This window comes from Empidonax traillii, unplaced genomic scaffold (assembly GCF_003031625.1).
Source record: "Empidonax traillii isolate 1590-97213 ecotype Southwest subspecies unplaced genomic scaffold, ASM303162v1 scaffold756:size664756, whole genome shotgun sequence".
Lineage (NCBI taxonomy): Eukaryota > Metazoa > Chordata > Aves > Passeriformes > Tyrannidae > Empidonax > Empidonax traillii.
Window position 1 is genome coordinate 1 of NW_020955949.1, and position 16,380 is coordinate 16,380.

General features: G+C 39.6%; 1 protein-coding gene and 1 long non-coding RNA gene across 2 annotated transcripts; one reads left to right on the forward strand and one right to left on the reverse strand.

Annotated features, from left to right (window-relative positions):
• Positions 1–289: 289 nt before the first annotated feature.
• RBM46 (RNA binding motif protein 46) lies at positions 290–8,075 on the reverse strand. The gene is made up of 4 exons (XM_027900938.1): positions 7,945–8,075; positions 5,633–5,794; positions 2,052–2,519; positions 290–1,122 (listed from the first exon to the last, which is right to left on the reverse strand). The coding sequence occupies exons 1-4, from the start codon at positions 7,973–7,975 to the stop codon at positions 329–331; spliced, it is 1,455 nt and encodes a 484-aa protein (XP_027756739.1). The 5' UTR covers positions 7,976–8,075; the 3' UTR covers positions 290–328.
• Positions 8,076–8,448: 373 nt separating this feature from the next.
• Positions 8,449–15,265, forward strand: LOC114066331. Its single transcript, XR_003573162.1, has 2 exons — positions 8,449–8,524; positions 14,984–15,265. It is a non-coding gene; the product is annotated as an uncharacterized LOC114066331 (long non-coding RNA).
• Positions 15,266–16,380: the final 1,115 nt, after the last annotated feature.

Consider the following 16,380-nt stretch of genomic DNA (forward strand, 5'->3'; position numbering starts at 1 on the left):
ACAAACGAAGATGGTAAAACACAGCCTTTCAAATAAATTTTCAGCACCATAATTATCACCCAGATGACTCAAGTCACTTATATGTTATCTAGTTTTTCCTTAAACATCATCACAGTAGATATACGTAAGCAAAAATGACCCTGGCACTGGACTGTTTAGATCTTTACACGGTGTTTCTTCAGTGCTCTCATCTGATAGTCCAGACTCAACTGATCCTAGAACCAATGCTTCTGCAGACTAGCTTACGCTTTACATGAAAATACACACATGGCAAGATAAGAACAACTTCAAAGTAACAGCTTCAGTTCTTCATAACTAATCAAAACTGTTAATGCTTACCTAGATGTAAAAGTGTGAACTGTGCTGCCAATTCCTTTGCATCTTCTACCGTTGTACAGAGTTTTTCTGGCATGAAATAACTCTGGGAATCATCTGCAATACTAGAAATAAGCACCCTGTACACCAAGAGTATTTTCCCATCCTGACTTGTTGTTGAATACAAGCAGTACTCTGGTGGTGCCCAGCTATTTTTATGACAAAAATAATCCAGATGCATTACTGCAGAACTGAAGTGATTCAGCTTTAAAGAATACATGCTAATTGGAGTAAGCTTTATTCCTGGAAAAAAGGGGTATGTACTTCTTTCAACTTCAGGGGAGCCTGGACTGTGCTGGCCATTAAGACGAACTGAAAGACTTGCTGGTTTTGCCACGGATTTTTGAGTGCCATCTTCTTTGTTGGGAAACCCTAAGAGATTTTCAGAACTGGGACCTATCTGACCATTAAAATGTTGCTTCCAAGAACTTTCTTTGTTAACTGGCTTTGCCAGTGTTACCTCAATACTGGCTCCATCAATGCACTTTCCATTCATTACAGACATAGCAGCAACTGCATCTTCCCGGTGGAAAAAATGAACAAAAGCATAGTCTCTCAACTTCTTCACACGTTCAACTACTCCTGGCTTGAACTTGTTGAATTCAGCTTTAATTTTGTCCTCTGTAGTAGATATCATTAAATTTCTTACATACAATACTTTGACTCTCTGCATAGTTTCTTCATCAACTACTTTCTCAGGATCTGCCCAGTCTACTTGAATAGTATGACCCCAGGGCTGGAACGTCCCTACAGCGAAGAAGCATTATGTAAATAAGAAACATGTAAAGGAAAACACAATCATTCTTATCAACTACCTCTACAAAAAGCAAACATGATGCACACCACATGAAACTGGGTTTTGTTGCCTGCATCTGCTTAAGCAACTTGGAATTGTTAATGAGACTCTTCAAAAATGCTAAGCGTTCTATCTGTACCCTTTGGGCTCATTAAGCACCATAAGCTGTCAAAGCAAAGACTTTGTGACATGCATATTCACACATACATAAGGAGACCAAAAGTAGTGTATTTTACTAGCTAGTAAACACAGCCTCTTCAATAATATTACCACTTTAAAAAGTATGGTCAACACCTAAAAAAGTAATCTAAATGCATATCAGTAGCACAGGCAGATGCGATCTTACAGCAGATACCAGAACATAAACTAAAAAAAAAAAAAAAAAGAAAAGAAAAATCCAAAGCAAACCCACTTTGTTACTCATGTCAACCCATCATTTTGCATATCACACAACTAGTTTGCTTTATATTCAGTGATCTGGAGGTATTTCTCCCACTACTTTGCATATTTATATATATAAAATTATATATACATATGCATTCTACATGTAATTCTGTGTGTTATACTGTTATATTTTATTATTACCTATTGCATATACTACATACTATATATTGCATATTATATGTTTGCATATATATAATACATTTACTATGTAATTCTTCAATAACATTTCTTCCTAACACTCTTTCAGCAGTTAACAGAAGACTTGCCCACGCAGTAAGAAAAAAAAAATCCTCCTTAGCCAAAAGGCACTACTGCAGTTTCTTAATTCTGAAAACCCCAAAAGAATGGAAAACAGGGATGATCCACCATTTCGCTCCCCACAATCAGGAGACAGATACTCCCCACAAAATCTCAGTTGAGTTCCAAACAGTTTTACCTGGGATAAGTCGTCTTCTAGCCATGGCAGCTGCTCTGTGGGATTCATATTCTACAAAAGCAAAGCCACGATTTTTAGTTTTGTCAGTGGCATTTGGATAAACAATGACATCCACCACTCCTTCTGTAACTTTCTTCATTTCATTCAGTATTTCTTCTTTCTTCTTATCTTTGGGAATTGCTCCAATAAATAGCCTGCAGTTGTCCAAGCTTACGCAGACACCAATAAACTTCCCTGGACGAATTTCATAATTATTAAGAATCTTGATGGCTAGCTGGGCTTCCTCTTTAGTGGTGTACATCACAAAAGCATAGCCTCGATTCTCACCACTGAATTCCATCATCAGTCTGAGCTCATAGATCTTCCCAGCTCTCTCAAAAACAGGAACTAATTCATCTTCATACATATCACGAGGAATCTTACCCACAAAAACTTCACATCCACGAGGCGGTGGAGGACCTTCCCAACCTTAAAATAAATTGTCCAACAGCAATCTTAATATAAATGCCAGATAAGTACACTTCCCCCATACCCAATTTGAAGGTGGGAGTCATTTATTTACTTTTAAACTCAACTGAAAACTAGCACATTTTAATCCATTAATTCTTACTTTTATTATATTTAAATAAAAAAACGCCAGAAGCCCACAATGTGTATTTCTTTGAATTCCATCTTCTGGGTTTTTTTCCCAATGGAGTCCGTGTGACAACACAGTGAACCCAGCATTATTTAAAACACTGACAGGTTTACTAAGAGTCTATCTTTCAATCGTTTTTATTATTAATGAAACTGACAGAAATAACTGAGAAAGAGCTTCAGTTGTATTTTCTACAACGTTTTAAAGTTGAACAAAGTTTCTCTGCCTTTCTTGTCCATATTTTTAGAAATTTTGGTAAGGATCCCAAGCACAGCACTTTTTTTCTTCCTTAACATCATGCAAAAACTCCAAACATTTTGCTCCCACCAATAAAATCCAATAAAATAGGATTCCTTAAAGAAGTTAGGATATGGAGCCATCCTTTCCTCAATAGCCAAAAAGACTTATCCTCTAAAAACAGACCACAGTTTTCACATGCTGAAGTGTAAGAAAAAAGGAAATAATTTTAAAAATCCACAGAAAAGTCAGTCTCACGCTGACATCTGAAAACTATGAGAATATCCAAGCCTCTGTCCTTAAGCCAATTCATACACGCTTTTGTATCTCTGTCATATATGCTAAAGGATATGTTCAACAGATAATGTAAAAACACATTTGCGAATTTTAAAATATGGAGCCATGGTCTGTAAAATGACAGTACTCCATTTTCCCAAAATAATAAAAAAAAATTATCTTAAAAATTTTGTTTAGATTTCTTTTTTTTTTTTTTTAAGTTAGACAAACAAATCAGTTAGAAGGTTCAAAGGCAGACAAAGTCAAATACTAACTAACAGCTTTTTCTAAAGCTTTTGACAGGAAAGGTTCTCCACAGGAAAAAAAGCAAGAGGTACAAAGATGGCAAAAAAAAACCAAAAAAACAAAAAAACAAAACCCACACCAAAAAACACAAAACTCAGTAAGTACTCGCAAGAAATTACAAAGCAAAAGGAGGCAAGGTGAAAAAATAATTGCTGATGGCAAGTTAAAACAAGAAGGTAATTAAATAACTTACTTTGAAGTTCTGAATAAATTATATTTTGATGATTTTGTAATTAACACTTATTCCTTAAGTATTGTCAAAGGCCAGTAATTTACTCATGAAAAAGAAAAATTAACAAAATTGGGAAAATTTTGCCTTCTCACAGAAGAATTTTTTATCTATAAACTGTACACTAACTGTACACTAAGCAATCCTCAAGTAGTTGATCAGAGTGTTTCTCTGACTGCGTACTTGATTCATCACTGGATGACAGAAAACGGGACTCCTATTTTTGCAACAGTTCAAGTAATTAAACTTCAATCAACATTACAGTCATAATCCTCCCACTGTTAGTGAGATCCATGCCATCTTAAACTTCTATGTAATTCTAATTATTTATACACCTAATGACATCATTATGTCTGCTGCCATCTAAGCAATGGACCCAAACAAAACAATGAAAAATCACTTTTGTCTTTTTTTTTTTTTTTTTTTTTTTTTAACACTCCACAGATACATTTTCCACAAGCAGCATAAACTGAACAAGAAGTGTGCTGCTGCCAGGTGGAATAAAACCTGTAATTCTTTAGGAAAATTTTCAGGCAGATCTGATGAAAACAGAGTTGACATTGAGACTACCCTTTGGCAGCAACACAAGCTTATAGAAACCACATCTTAAACAGGCAAAATTCACAGCAAAGCTCTTAATTTACAAGGTTATTGTAGTTTCTTACAAGCCGCCTCAAACATTCAAGTCTCATCTGGCCTAGAACCATTTATAGTAACTTAGGGCAATATCCAACCTAAGCAAGTATGAAAATACATGAAGATTTTAAGGAGAGATATATAAGTAATGTCAATGAGCAGATTTATGGAAGAGATGCCTTCTTAAGCACATCTAGTTTCAGAAAAGTTTAACAGGCTAATAAAAGTTGCTTCGCTAAACAAATACACGTAATACTGTCTAATGTTCTAATTAAAAGTCATAATTATAATGTGAAAAATGTATAAATAATTTAAAATCAGGCTGAACCTTCAGGAAACAGGTAGCATTGCCCTGCAGTTCTTTTCCCAGTGCCAGTTTCAAAATGGTTTCAGTAGGCTTCCTTTTGCTACTTTATATAGGCTAAGTAAAAGTACATTGAAAATCTTAGGAGGTAAAAACTTTCAGAGAGAAATAATTTTGATGCAGCCATGTCTTAAACTACACATAGCAATAAGTAATACAGTTCATGCTTATGAGCACGACTTATAAAGACACAGGATCACAGGCCACAGGTGAGAATGAACTGAAAGAGCAGCACAAACAACTTTTCTGCCTTCTGTTTAAGTGCACAATCTGATTCAAAAAGAAGACTTACTGTATTTTATTTCATATAACCAGGATTGATGGCAATAGCAAAATTCCCGTACATTGCTTATGCCAACAAAGACGCTGCAAAAATTATTCAAAATAAAAGAAATGCTTCATAGTCTGAAAACAAAATGAGTTAGATTACCTTCACTGGTGCTCTCTCAGAGCACAGATTTCCAAAAAAAATGCTTTGGCCAATGCAAGTGGTAAGGGGTAAGACAAGAAATAAAGTAGGTTATGCTTCCATCACCAACTTGTTTTTCCCTTCTGTGCCACTAAACACTTTCAAGAGTGTTGTCAGTCATATGGAACATGTTCAGCATTTTCAGCTCCACATTTGTTCCGCTACCTGCCCACTTCACCTGCTTTTAAAGCTGTGACTTCTTAAATCCACCAAAAAGGAAACATTCAACATAGTCTAGCTCAAGAGATCTTGAACTGCTCTAAACTGTAAAGCGTATCAGGACCCTGCACATGTGTTTCTTACACTGTTTCCTTAAGCTTCTGCTACTAGTCACTGTCAAGATATGCAACATGAGGCTACACAAATTTTCAGTCCGATTTAGTACAGCTCTCGTTACAGAAAGTAAATTTCATAAAGAAATGCTTACCTGGTGGAGGACCACCAAATTTTCTTTGTCCATTTTGTTGAACCATGCTGTATCCAGTCTTCTCCATCAGGGCAAGTAAAGCGGCCCCATTCTGAGCACCACTTCGGATTTTGCCACATCCATTTGCCGCAGTTTTATTTTCTTCGTGCATATCTGCAACAGCTTCAACAGAACATTGCAGACATTCCAATTCAGCTAATGCTAAGTTGTTATATGCACACAGAAGCTACCAAAGCACAGAAAAACAATTTAGGCTATACCTGCTTTATTTACTGTTACTTTGTTTAGCATAAGGCTTCAATCCTAAATCCAGCCACTATAATCTTAGGTATTTGCTTTCAGACATTGTTCTGTAGCTGTGACAATCTTGAACTTTAACCAGCAACTATATATTCTATATTACAACTCTCACAAGTATCACAATGTAAGCGTCATAGCTACTTTTAAATGCTGCCCTTAAGTAGAAGAATGAATTCTTCCATCAACTATGTTATCATAGTTGTATTAGAGATAAACTACTCGGAGTGACAAGATCCATTTTCTTATTAATACATTCCATAAAAATAACAATTATTTCAAAACTGTATTTTAGTACAAAAATACTGAAGAAACACATGCCCTATTAACATAAAGAATTAATGAACAAAAGTAAATTAATTAATACCAATAGATAATAAAATTAGGCAGAACTCTCTTGCAAAACTAAGAGTTTGAAATAATCCCACCACTGGGGTCTCTATTTTCATGGCTTTATCCATTTTCACAATTCCAAAAACTAAACAAGTTTATCAATATGGTCGCTGCTGCTCTATCCATTATTTCTCTGGTATGTCAAGATCTCACAAAATAGCTTTAGGTTTCTGTCATTCAGGTGATGGGAAACAACCACAACATTTGGTAATTACCAACTTTACTTGTTAAGCCCCTAAAAAAATTAACTTTCAAGTTAATACCCTGAGGTCGATTATCCAAATGAAATTATCTAGAAAGATTATTTATTTTACCTAATAGCTATTTAACCCCCTACCACTAGCAGAAACAAGAGCTAGTAAAAATAAAGCCAATTAAAACGGTAAAATATTAGTAGCTAATATACAAAATGCTATCCCACCCACCCTTAGGTGGGTGTCAGATGACTGCTAGTCAGTCTAAGCAAGCTTTTGCCTCCATAGACAAAACATTAACCACACCTATGGTTGCTACTGCTTTTATCTTCCACTTACAAGTTCCACTGAAAATGACCCCAGTATCTCAAATTAAAATGATTTTGCAAAAATTGAAGTTTTTAAAATATTATACACCAGATTTATGAAGTGATGAACTGCCTGTTACCCTGCCATATTTATGCATGTTATGCAGTATTACTGTCCAGAAGTGGCCTCTGTCATCACCCAGCTTTGTCATTTCAAATGTGCTTTGAATCAAAGTAATAACTGTTCTTCAGTGAATCCTTTCCTCAACAGCCTTCTTATGACATTATAACAGACTCCAGAAATCCCTTCATCAGAATGGGAATAAAGAGAACTGTGATTTTTCCCACCCTAGAAAAAAAAGGCTTTTGGTGGAAATAGATCTACTTTGTCTTTTCTAAAAAGCTGGTATTCATTTTGGGGCAGGAACCCATACAAGCAACCACTCTGGAGAAGTTTATATGACATCTGTCACCAGACGTTAGAAAAGCCAAACCCTGAACAACTCTTGGCTCCATCAAAATCAGATTCCAGAAAGGAAGCAGGTAAGAGCACAAAAAACTCCCCAGCAGGAAACAGCAGTAACAGCATGACTACTACCTGCCACAAGATGTCCCATCTCATTTAAGCAAGTGAATCAGGCTTTTTTCACAGCCTACCACCTGCACAGAGATTCCATAATTAGGAAATCTTTTGGCAGCTTCAGGCCTAACAAGGTCTGGAAATAACAACGGAGTTGGAGCAAGAGAGAGGCAAACTGATTTTCCCTTTGTCTCGGGGAGTTCAAACAAGTGTGCAGAAACGCCGTTCTCTGCACGAACAGCGAGGGGACACCAGACTGGAATGGAGGGAGCTGACGCATGCTGGTGCGAAGAGGCCCTGAGGAGCTACAGCAGGCCCATGGAGCAGGCGAACCGACCTCGGGCAGGCCCGAGGGCACCGACGCCACGCCAGGAGGCACGGCAGTACGTGGGGCAGCGAGGGGAGACAAGCCCAACATCCCCGGAATCCCCCAGCGCTCCTCCCGCCGCCTCGCACGTCGAGGCCCCTTCTCCACTGCGCCTCGTCCCTCACCGCGCTGCCTCCGCCTCTCCCCACGGCGCGGCAAGGACCTGAACCCACCGCTATCCCCGGGGAGACGAGGCCACGGCATGACCGCCCGCTGTCCCGCCGGGAGCCGCACACCACACAGCGCTGCCCGGGACGGCGGACACACCGCAGGACACACTGCAGGACGCTCCGCGTCCCCTCCGCTCGCCTGGGCGGTGGCGGCGACGGTGACAGACCCCGCACCCAGCGCCTCACGCGCCCGGCCCGCACCCACAGCTTTCCCTCGCTCGGACCCGCCCGGCCAATCGGCGGGCGCGGGGGGCGGGCACAGGCGCGATCGACGGGCGGCGCCGGCCAATCGCGGCGAGGGAAACGTGCCCGGCACGCGGGCGCTTTTGAAAAAGCGGCGACGGTTGGGCCGAGGGTGGTTCGGTTGGCGCGTGCGCTGCACCCTCTGCGGCCGTTGGGGTGGCGCGCGCTGCCCCCCCCCCCCCCCCCCCCCCGCCCGCCGTGAGGGCGCGCACGCGGCGCTCCGTCAGCACTCCCGTTGTTGACCCCTCCCAATCCCGGTCCCCATCCCTAATCTTTCCCTCCGTTCCAAAGGGAGTGTCAGCTGCTAAAGGGCACCGCTCGCTTTTTCAGAATTCGGCTGGTAATTTTTTTTTTGCGTCCTTTCGCTTACGTCTGCTATGAAAAGGTGTGTTTGGGCCCTTTAGGATGTTGTCTTGAGCACATCTGGTGCTCTAGAGAGCGTTTAGTGTTGCACAGGTCTGTGTTGACGAGTAAAATCTAAGTGAAATATCACGGAATCAGTTATGTTGGAAAAGACCTCTCAGATCATCGAGTCCAACTTAGGACCAAACACTCCATGGCCAACCAGACCAGGGCACTGAGTGCCACATCCAGTCTTCCCTTAAGTACTCCCTGGGACAGCGACTGTACCACCTCCCTGGGCAGCCCAGTTCAGTGTCTAATCCCCCTTTCCGTGAAGAAATTCCTCCCCATGTCCAACGTAAACCTCCCCTGCTGCAGTTTAGGGAATGGCCTGAAGTTGTGTCAGGGGAGGTTTAGGTTGGGATGCTGTGAAAAGGTTCTTCACCCAGAGGGTGGTTGGGCTCTGGAACAGGCTCCGCCAGGGAAGTGGTCACAGCATCAAGCCTGACAGTTCTAGAAGCGTTTGGACAATGCTCTCAGACACATGGTGTGATTCTTGGGGATGGTCCTGTGCAGAGCTGAGGGGTGGACTCGATCCTCATGGGTCCCTTTCAGCTCAGCATATTCTGTGATTCCATGTACTCTTGTCCTATCACTGGCTGCCTGGGAGAAGATACGTCTATTTTCAATCTCTGCTGGCTTAGTTAATATTTCAGTCTTTTGGAAATGAACCCCATGAACTTCACAACAACTACAGACACTTACAAAGCAAGTTGGATCAGAGGCCCTGCAGTTCTGGCACTGATCCTGAACTCCCATCACAACTCCTTAGGGCTCACTTGAGTAAGCACACATCAAACGTACCAGGGCTAATAAGGAGTGTGGGATTAGTTAGCGAGTACTTCAAGTTGCTGTTATCAAAACAAGATTAAATGTCACCACCTTTTCATTCAGGTGTCTGCTTCCCACCTACCTTCCCACCCCCCCCCACACACCCCTGTCCAAATCAGCCACAAAGCCTTTCACGGGAATTAATTTTGGGTATATTACATCAAATTAAGTTTGTGACATTTTGACTGCAGCTGTGTGTCCCTGTTACCTTGGAGACTGCTCACTCCCTGGCAGAAAACTCCAGGTGTCTCACTTGGTATTGCTGGTGGGAAATACTGAAAGAATGCAGGCAATCTCTTTTACATTAAAAAAAAAAAAAAAAAAACCACCCAAACCCACAACTTCTCAGCATTTTCTTTGTATGTCATGTAAGTGGCATCTTAGTGGATATGTTGCATGTACAGCCATTTCTGGAGTACAATGACTCTGTTGCTCCAGCAGACAGTCTCAAGGAAAACATACAGATTTGCAAGCAGGGTTTTCACTTTATAGCATGAATAAAAGAGAATATAAAAATAATCAAAAAGTATTCAATGTTTATTACCTCTTATTAAGCATCAAAGACAGACATGGGAACTACAGGAACCAAACACATTTGGTTTGCTTGGTGACCCCTGCCTTTCTAGAAGAAATTAATGATCCTTTTCTTCCTCTGCCCCCCATGTGGTAATTGGGTATTGGAGTTCTCAGTACACCCTTGCCCACAGGTGCTGGCTGCTTTTCTTCTCTGACAGTCTGACTGTTCAATATAATTAGGTTTTACTAAGAACAACTGTTTCTATCCTGTATTTTTCTTGGATTTTGCTGTGACCCATAATAAAGTCTGAGCTGAATATTTGTATCTTTTTTTCTAATAAGACAAGATTTACAGGGTGATGCAATATTTTTTATTAAATCAAGCAGTATATTAGATAATTTTCATCTCTTCAGAAGAGATTTTACACACTTCAAAGCTTTAACTCACTTGTTTTAATGAACTTTTACTAAAGGATAGGAAAGAAGACCAGGCCCCAAACAATGTTTTGGTATTTAATTTTTTATTGCTTTACTGAATCGCGGTATTTAGTTTCTTATTGCTTTATTGAATCAGTACCTTAGTACATAGCTGTTCAGCTTTAAACCTGATAAACAGAAACTTATTTTAGGATTATTTTACAAGAATTACAGCATGATTTACCAAAAAGCACTTGGCACCAGTTCTGGTTAGAAAATTACTTTAAACTGCGAATAATATACTATTTGCCCTAAAGCTTTAAACTATTACCACTGAGTTAGTTTCCTCACTAATGTCTAGTTGAAACTCTCACAAATCTAATGGATGAGGAATGGGGGCAGAGTCCTGCCAAAATTATGGCACATATTCCTTTGGCTAGATTTGAAAATGTGAAAGAGGTCTTTTTCTTATGCGTCTTATTTTATAGCACTGCACCAGACAGTGCTTTTCCTTCTAAGTTATTTTAGGTAGATGTAACATAGAAGTCCTTGATGTTTAACTTCTGTTTTATTGGAATGCTAGCAAGCCCCAGCATATATATTCCTGGAGTGGGCTATTACTGCAGTTATAATTTACTTTAGTAGAAGCATTAGCTTTTTTTTTTTTTATCAGTGTAAATTTTACTATGGCCTGGAGCAGGAAAAGAGGGCATGTAGTATTTCTCTGCACTCTGACAGGTTTGATATGTAGGTAGTAGAAATACTTTAAAAGGAAGCAGACATCCTTTGAAGTTTAGACAAAGGTCTCTAGACATAATATGATTGTAAATCTAATTATAGTAAGCTGTCTGGAAAGACTTCATTTCAGTCAATCAATCCATTTTATTTTGGGTTTCATTTTATCAAGTACTGCAGTGCTTGTTTGTTAGGAGGATCCCAGCCTCCTAGTGCCTGAAGGGTCTTTTTTCTTGAGAGGTGCAGTTTGCTCTCATTCAGCTTTCTGCCTTAAAGAGCTGAAATATTTTTTAATTATAAAATTACGAGATCTGATATTGCTGGAATAAGCATTTTGGGGGAACAGAGTATTAATTGTAGAGAAAACATCATACAGAATTCCATTATTTTGTAAACCACTTTGAGAGACACATGCCACATGTTTTTAACATGCAGATATGCAATGAATATGAAAAAATGTATCCTGAAGGATGTTCTGTCTTCAGTTCAATGAGTATGAATAGGAACAATTGCACTGATGTAAATTGAATCAAACCAATTTTAAGCCAATATTGCCAAGTGCAAAATGATGTAAAATGTGCATTAACAAAGTGTATAAGATCTCTTTTCTTGTTTTTTTCCCCCATGACCTCCAGAACTATTGCTTTCTGCTCCCTCTGAAAACCCTTCACAACAAAGCCATACCTTTTACCACTGAGCAAAATGGCAGTTTTCTGGCAATACAGCTAACTCCCAAAGGGAAGGAGCAGGTGGAAACTGCTGGAAAAAGTAACACCACCAAGGGTTGGTGGACAAAGAGGTGAATGTCAGGAAACAGAAGTGAGGAAAGGACAGGAAGGAGGGAAGGGCCAAGGAAGATTGAGAATCCTACAGCTCTGAGGTCTTTTGATGCTCCACCATGACAGAATGCTTTCCAGTCTGCTTTTTAGGCAGATGTTTTAAATGCATTCTGAAGCAGAGGTATATCCTCCTCACCTCTCTGCAGTAGAAATTAAAGAGGATTGGTGAGAAAATGGCTACTGCCCTAACAACCTTGAAACCAGAGTTTTCTTTACACAAGTATGTGGAGCACAAAGAACTACAGAGCAGGCTTCCTTTGTCACACCACTGGTGTCTCAGTCCTCACTGGGAGGTTTGGAAAGATCTTCAGTCTTCACTGAGTCACTGCTCAGTTTTTTATTTCTCTGCAAATATTGCCAAAAAATACTTGAATTTGTGTTAGTTTCTGTGAAAGTCTTAGAGCATGTCTCAGCATTGGAACCAAACCAGTCAGAAAAATCAGATATCAGTCTGTAAAGTCTGGTTATAACTGATCTGACCTAGATATTAAATGGAAGTTTATCAGGGAGGCTAAATACTTTTATATCACATTATCTTTTGAATATTTAATAATTCTGGAAATAAATTGAGTGCAACAGTAGAGAAAAAGATTTCATTTTACTTTTCCTAGATTTAGATATCTAAATTACCTTTTGAGTAGTTTGAAAAGTGGAGAGAGTCCACTCTTTTTTTTAGGTTGTTCATACTTGGCTTTGAATTCCTGCTTATTCGGAGAATCCTAAAAGGCATCAATGTATCAGGCTCACATCCTCTTAATTTGTAATCCAGCTGCTGTAAGCCGCTAACTAGCTTTTAAATCAGGAAACTCTGGACTCTCAATGCCAATTATAGCTGAACAATTTACAATGCTTCAATGTAATTTTCTTTATATTTGTCCTGAGGCTTTAAGGATATAGTGATTTGCTCAGAGACACAATTAGGAAAGTCTGAAGCAATGTTACCTGTAGTTTTGTGTGTTTCATTTATGCATATACATCTGTATTTTTATATATTTGTGTCTTGTACACACACAGAATCCCATGATTTCTCTTTGAGGTTTCTTATGGTGTTCATTACTACACCTAACAGAATGGTTTTTAATGCTTTTCTGTATCTAGCTATTGTCTTTCCTACGAAGTCTAGTGACACAACCAAAACTGCGGTGAAAAGCTAAACTACATTGTGGTCAACTGTATATATACAAAATCAGTGTTACGCAGCTTAACTGTTCCTTCCTGCTTTCTGGTTAGATGTTACCACAGTGAAACAGGAATTCAAAATCATAATTTGTAAACCTAAGCAGTTACACCGACTTAGTAAATACCTGGCTTGTTCTGTTAATGTGAGTTCCACAGTGAACGTCTCTATTTGCTGGAGATGATGCGTTTTCCTGACTGTAAGAGAGCCGCTAGGTGGGAGTATGTTATCTTAAAAGATGCTTGGTCAGCCCCGGCAGTGGTTATTTTGAAGGAGTTCTGCAACTAAAAAAGGAGTACTCAAAGTTCACGTAGGGTAAGAATATTAAACAAGATTAAATGAATGCAAGCTTTAAAGCTGGAAGTTTGTGAATTGTTGCTTACATAAACTTTTGAGAACATATCAAGACTCCATCTGTACCCCTACCCTGTCCCAGAGTGCTCACTGTTGCTTGTTGGTGGAGAATGATACGGGGCTAAACTCCTCGGATTTGCCAAATTCGCTGATTTCCTGTGATGGTGAAAAATTTGGCCCTCATCTATAAGCTCAGGGTGCTCAAAATTAGTAAAGTTTTTAAAAGTGTCTGCTTGTCTTGTTGCAGCTCTGGACTGAGAGTCCAGTTTTCCTAAAGATTAATGGGAGTAGTTTTGTTCACAGAAGAAGATCTCAGAATCCACCTGAAGGGTGCCTAGACCAGCAAAAAGGTGGTAGAAACGAAAGTAGCAGTGCAAAAGCAACCATCTGTTGGCAGCTGCCTGAATAGATTTGAAACACTACATTAAAAAAAAAAAAAAAAAAAAGCTGCACAGTTTACGACATGTAGATTCTTCAAATCATAATTCTGTGTAAAGTTCAGTCATCAGGGGCTCATTTCTGAACATTGTTATTAAATTTTCACGGGTACAAGATTTTGGGGAGGTCAGGGAATTGGTGGGAACACTTCATCTTGCTCTCTATGAAGACAGAAACAAAGCTCCTGTTGATTTTAGCTGAAAGACACATAACCCAGTGATGCTGTTGTAATAGAGAAGCCCAGAGTACTACTTACTCAATGGCAGATCAAAGGGGATAAAGTTATTTTATAAAGTAACTTCTCTTACTATTTTTTTCTAAATTAGGATCAAATGTTTCTTGTATAAATAGACATTTTGCTCACTTTCCCTTGTTCCCTTTCCTATTCACTTATACAGTGAGCTCACAATAAATGTCACAAATCCACTTTCTTTCCCATAAGAACAGACTGTTGTTGCAAGCACGATTTTGCATTTAATTGCAGGATTAAGTCGTGTCTGTTAGAGAGCTTTTAATGCAAACGTTCCCCAGAATGAAAAATGCAAACTAGAAATTTACTGAGGGAAAGTAACTTCTAAAACTGGTTTGGGTGGATATTTTCAGTTTCCTTGTAAAAATCTCTTTTCAAGTCATAAAAGCCTCATTATAATTTTGAAACATGTGCCATGACTATGCATCAGCTCTACTGCCTGTGCAATTCTCAATGCTTTAACAGTACTAGTTACTGGAATTTCTCAAAGACATCAGAAATAGAAACACTCCGTTCCTACTGGAACTTCAGTTCATTGGCCAAGTAGAATTGCTGCTTTCTCCAGGCAAGTTTTTGAAAAGACATTATTCCCAGCCTACACCCTGTCTGTCAATACATGGTCAAATTGTCTTTCTAAAATAGTTACTTGTGGAGTGGTTACAATGGAGTGGTTCTTTCTTACCTACAGTGTGACCAAACATACTTGCTGTCAGAAATTGGGAGTAATAACTAAAAGAATACAAGAAGCTGTCTTTACCGTGGAGACATCTGTGCTAAAGATGCTATTTTTACCTATTTGTTAAGGCCATGTCCTAGCTCATTACACATTTGGATTTCCAGAGGAGCTGACGTTTGTGTACATCCTGAGCTTGATGAAAAACTGAGGAATGGGATGTGGTAACATGACTGTGAATATCACCAGCTATATCTTCATGTGTACTTCAGGAATTGCAGCCTTACACACTTGCCAGTCTGAGGTGATTCTCAGCCCTAAATGAGACCTTCAGGCTCCTCTTCTGAAGTCTGGGAAGAGTTGGATACTGGGGAAGGGACTCCTGAGATACTGACAGAGCTGGAACCTGTGAAAAGTCAACCATGAATAAAACAAGGCTTGGGATGGAATTTGAACAGTCTGGAGCGTATCTGCATGATTCAGATCTCTTGCTTCAGGTGAGCTGGCATGACTGCAATACAGGACAGGGTCATGAGGTTCTATCTGTTCAGGCTCCGAAAGAGGCAGAACTGGGATAGCTCAATGCTGAACCAAACAGCCGCCTTCCCCTTGGGCTAAATGCTCTGCTACGTTTCTCACAGCTGTGCTGTTTCTGGTTCTGGAGGCAACCAAGTCATCCTTGTGCAAATGACACTAAATGAAGTGGTTGAAACCATGTGCCTCCCTTCTCCTGAACATTCCCTTGGAGCTACTTATAATCTAGTCTGCACACAGAAATAGCAGAAGTTACTCTATTTAATATCTAACTATAATTTTTCCATGAGGAGTGGGGGAGAGCCCTCATATGTTCTTACTCACATTACTTCACATTAGAAGTAATCACTAACTTTTTACCTGCTGTTTAGCAGTAGCAGACCTACCACTCCCTCTGTTTCTGTGCAGTGCTAAAGGGAAATGTGCAGGTACTTTCTGTAAAACTGCAAGGAAAATGGGTGTAAATCTGAGTTAGGTCTCAGACTGTGCAGAAGCAGAAGATAATGTGGCTTGGCAAGTTTAGGAGAGCATGACTCTTCATTTGCATGTATTCTTAACTATATAATATAGTATGCCTCCTGAGCCTCACAGAAAACTCTGGTTTCACAGGCAGAGAAGATGCCTTCTGGGGAGGAACCATGTATTTTATTTATTTGGTATGTCCAGTGCAAGAAACCCACAACCTTATGCAGATATTAACCAAGTCTTGGAGCTGGCCAGAAATCAGAGAAATTATTGTTGTCCTCCTTATAGAAAAGGGAAAGAGTTAAAAAGGAGACACTTCAGGCAATAGTTTGGAAGGTTAATCAGGTATCTGCTTTACCTAAGTGTTTGTTATAATGAAAACAACAGTGCAGCAAAGCAGCAGACATTTGATCTAACCTGATAGTCTCTCCCTTATTTCTACCTGAAAGTTTTCTGAATGACTGCAGTTTGTGTTGTGTCAAAGTCAGAAATGTCCCAATCTTAGCAGTTCCTGACTACGTCTAGGGATTTGGTTCCCATTCCGAACCTCACTGGGGCCCATAGG

Coding starts and splice junctions, on each gene's coding strand:
- RBM46 (XM_027900938.1), bottom strand. CDS start 7,975: ATGCCGTGGCCTCGTCTCCCCGGGGATAGCG. Junction 2,520..5,632: donor ATTTGGTGGTCCTCCACCAG/GTAAGCATTTCT, acceptor ATTTATTTTAAG/GTTGGGAAGGTCCTCCACCG. Junction 1,123..2,051: donor TAGAAGACGACTTATCCCAG/GTAAAACTGTTT, acceptor TCTTCGCTGTAG/GGACGTTCCAGCCCTGGGGT.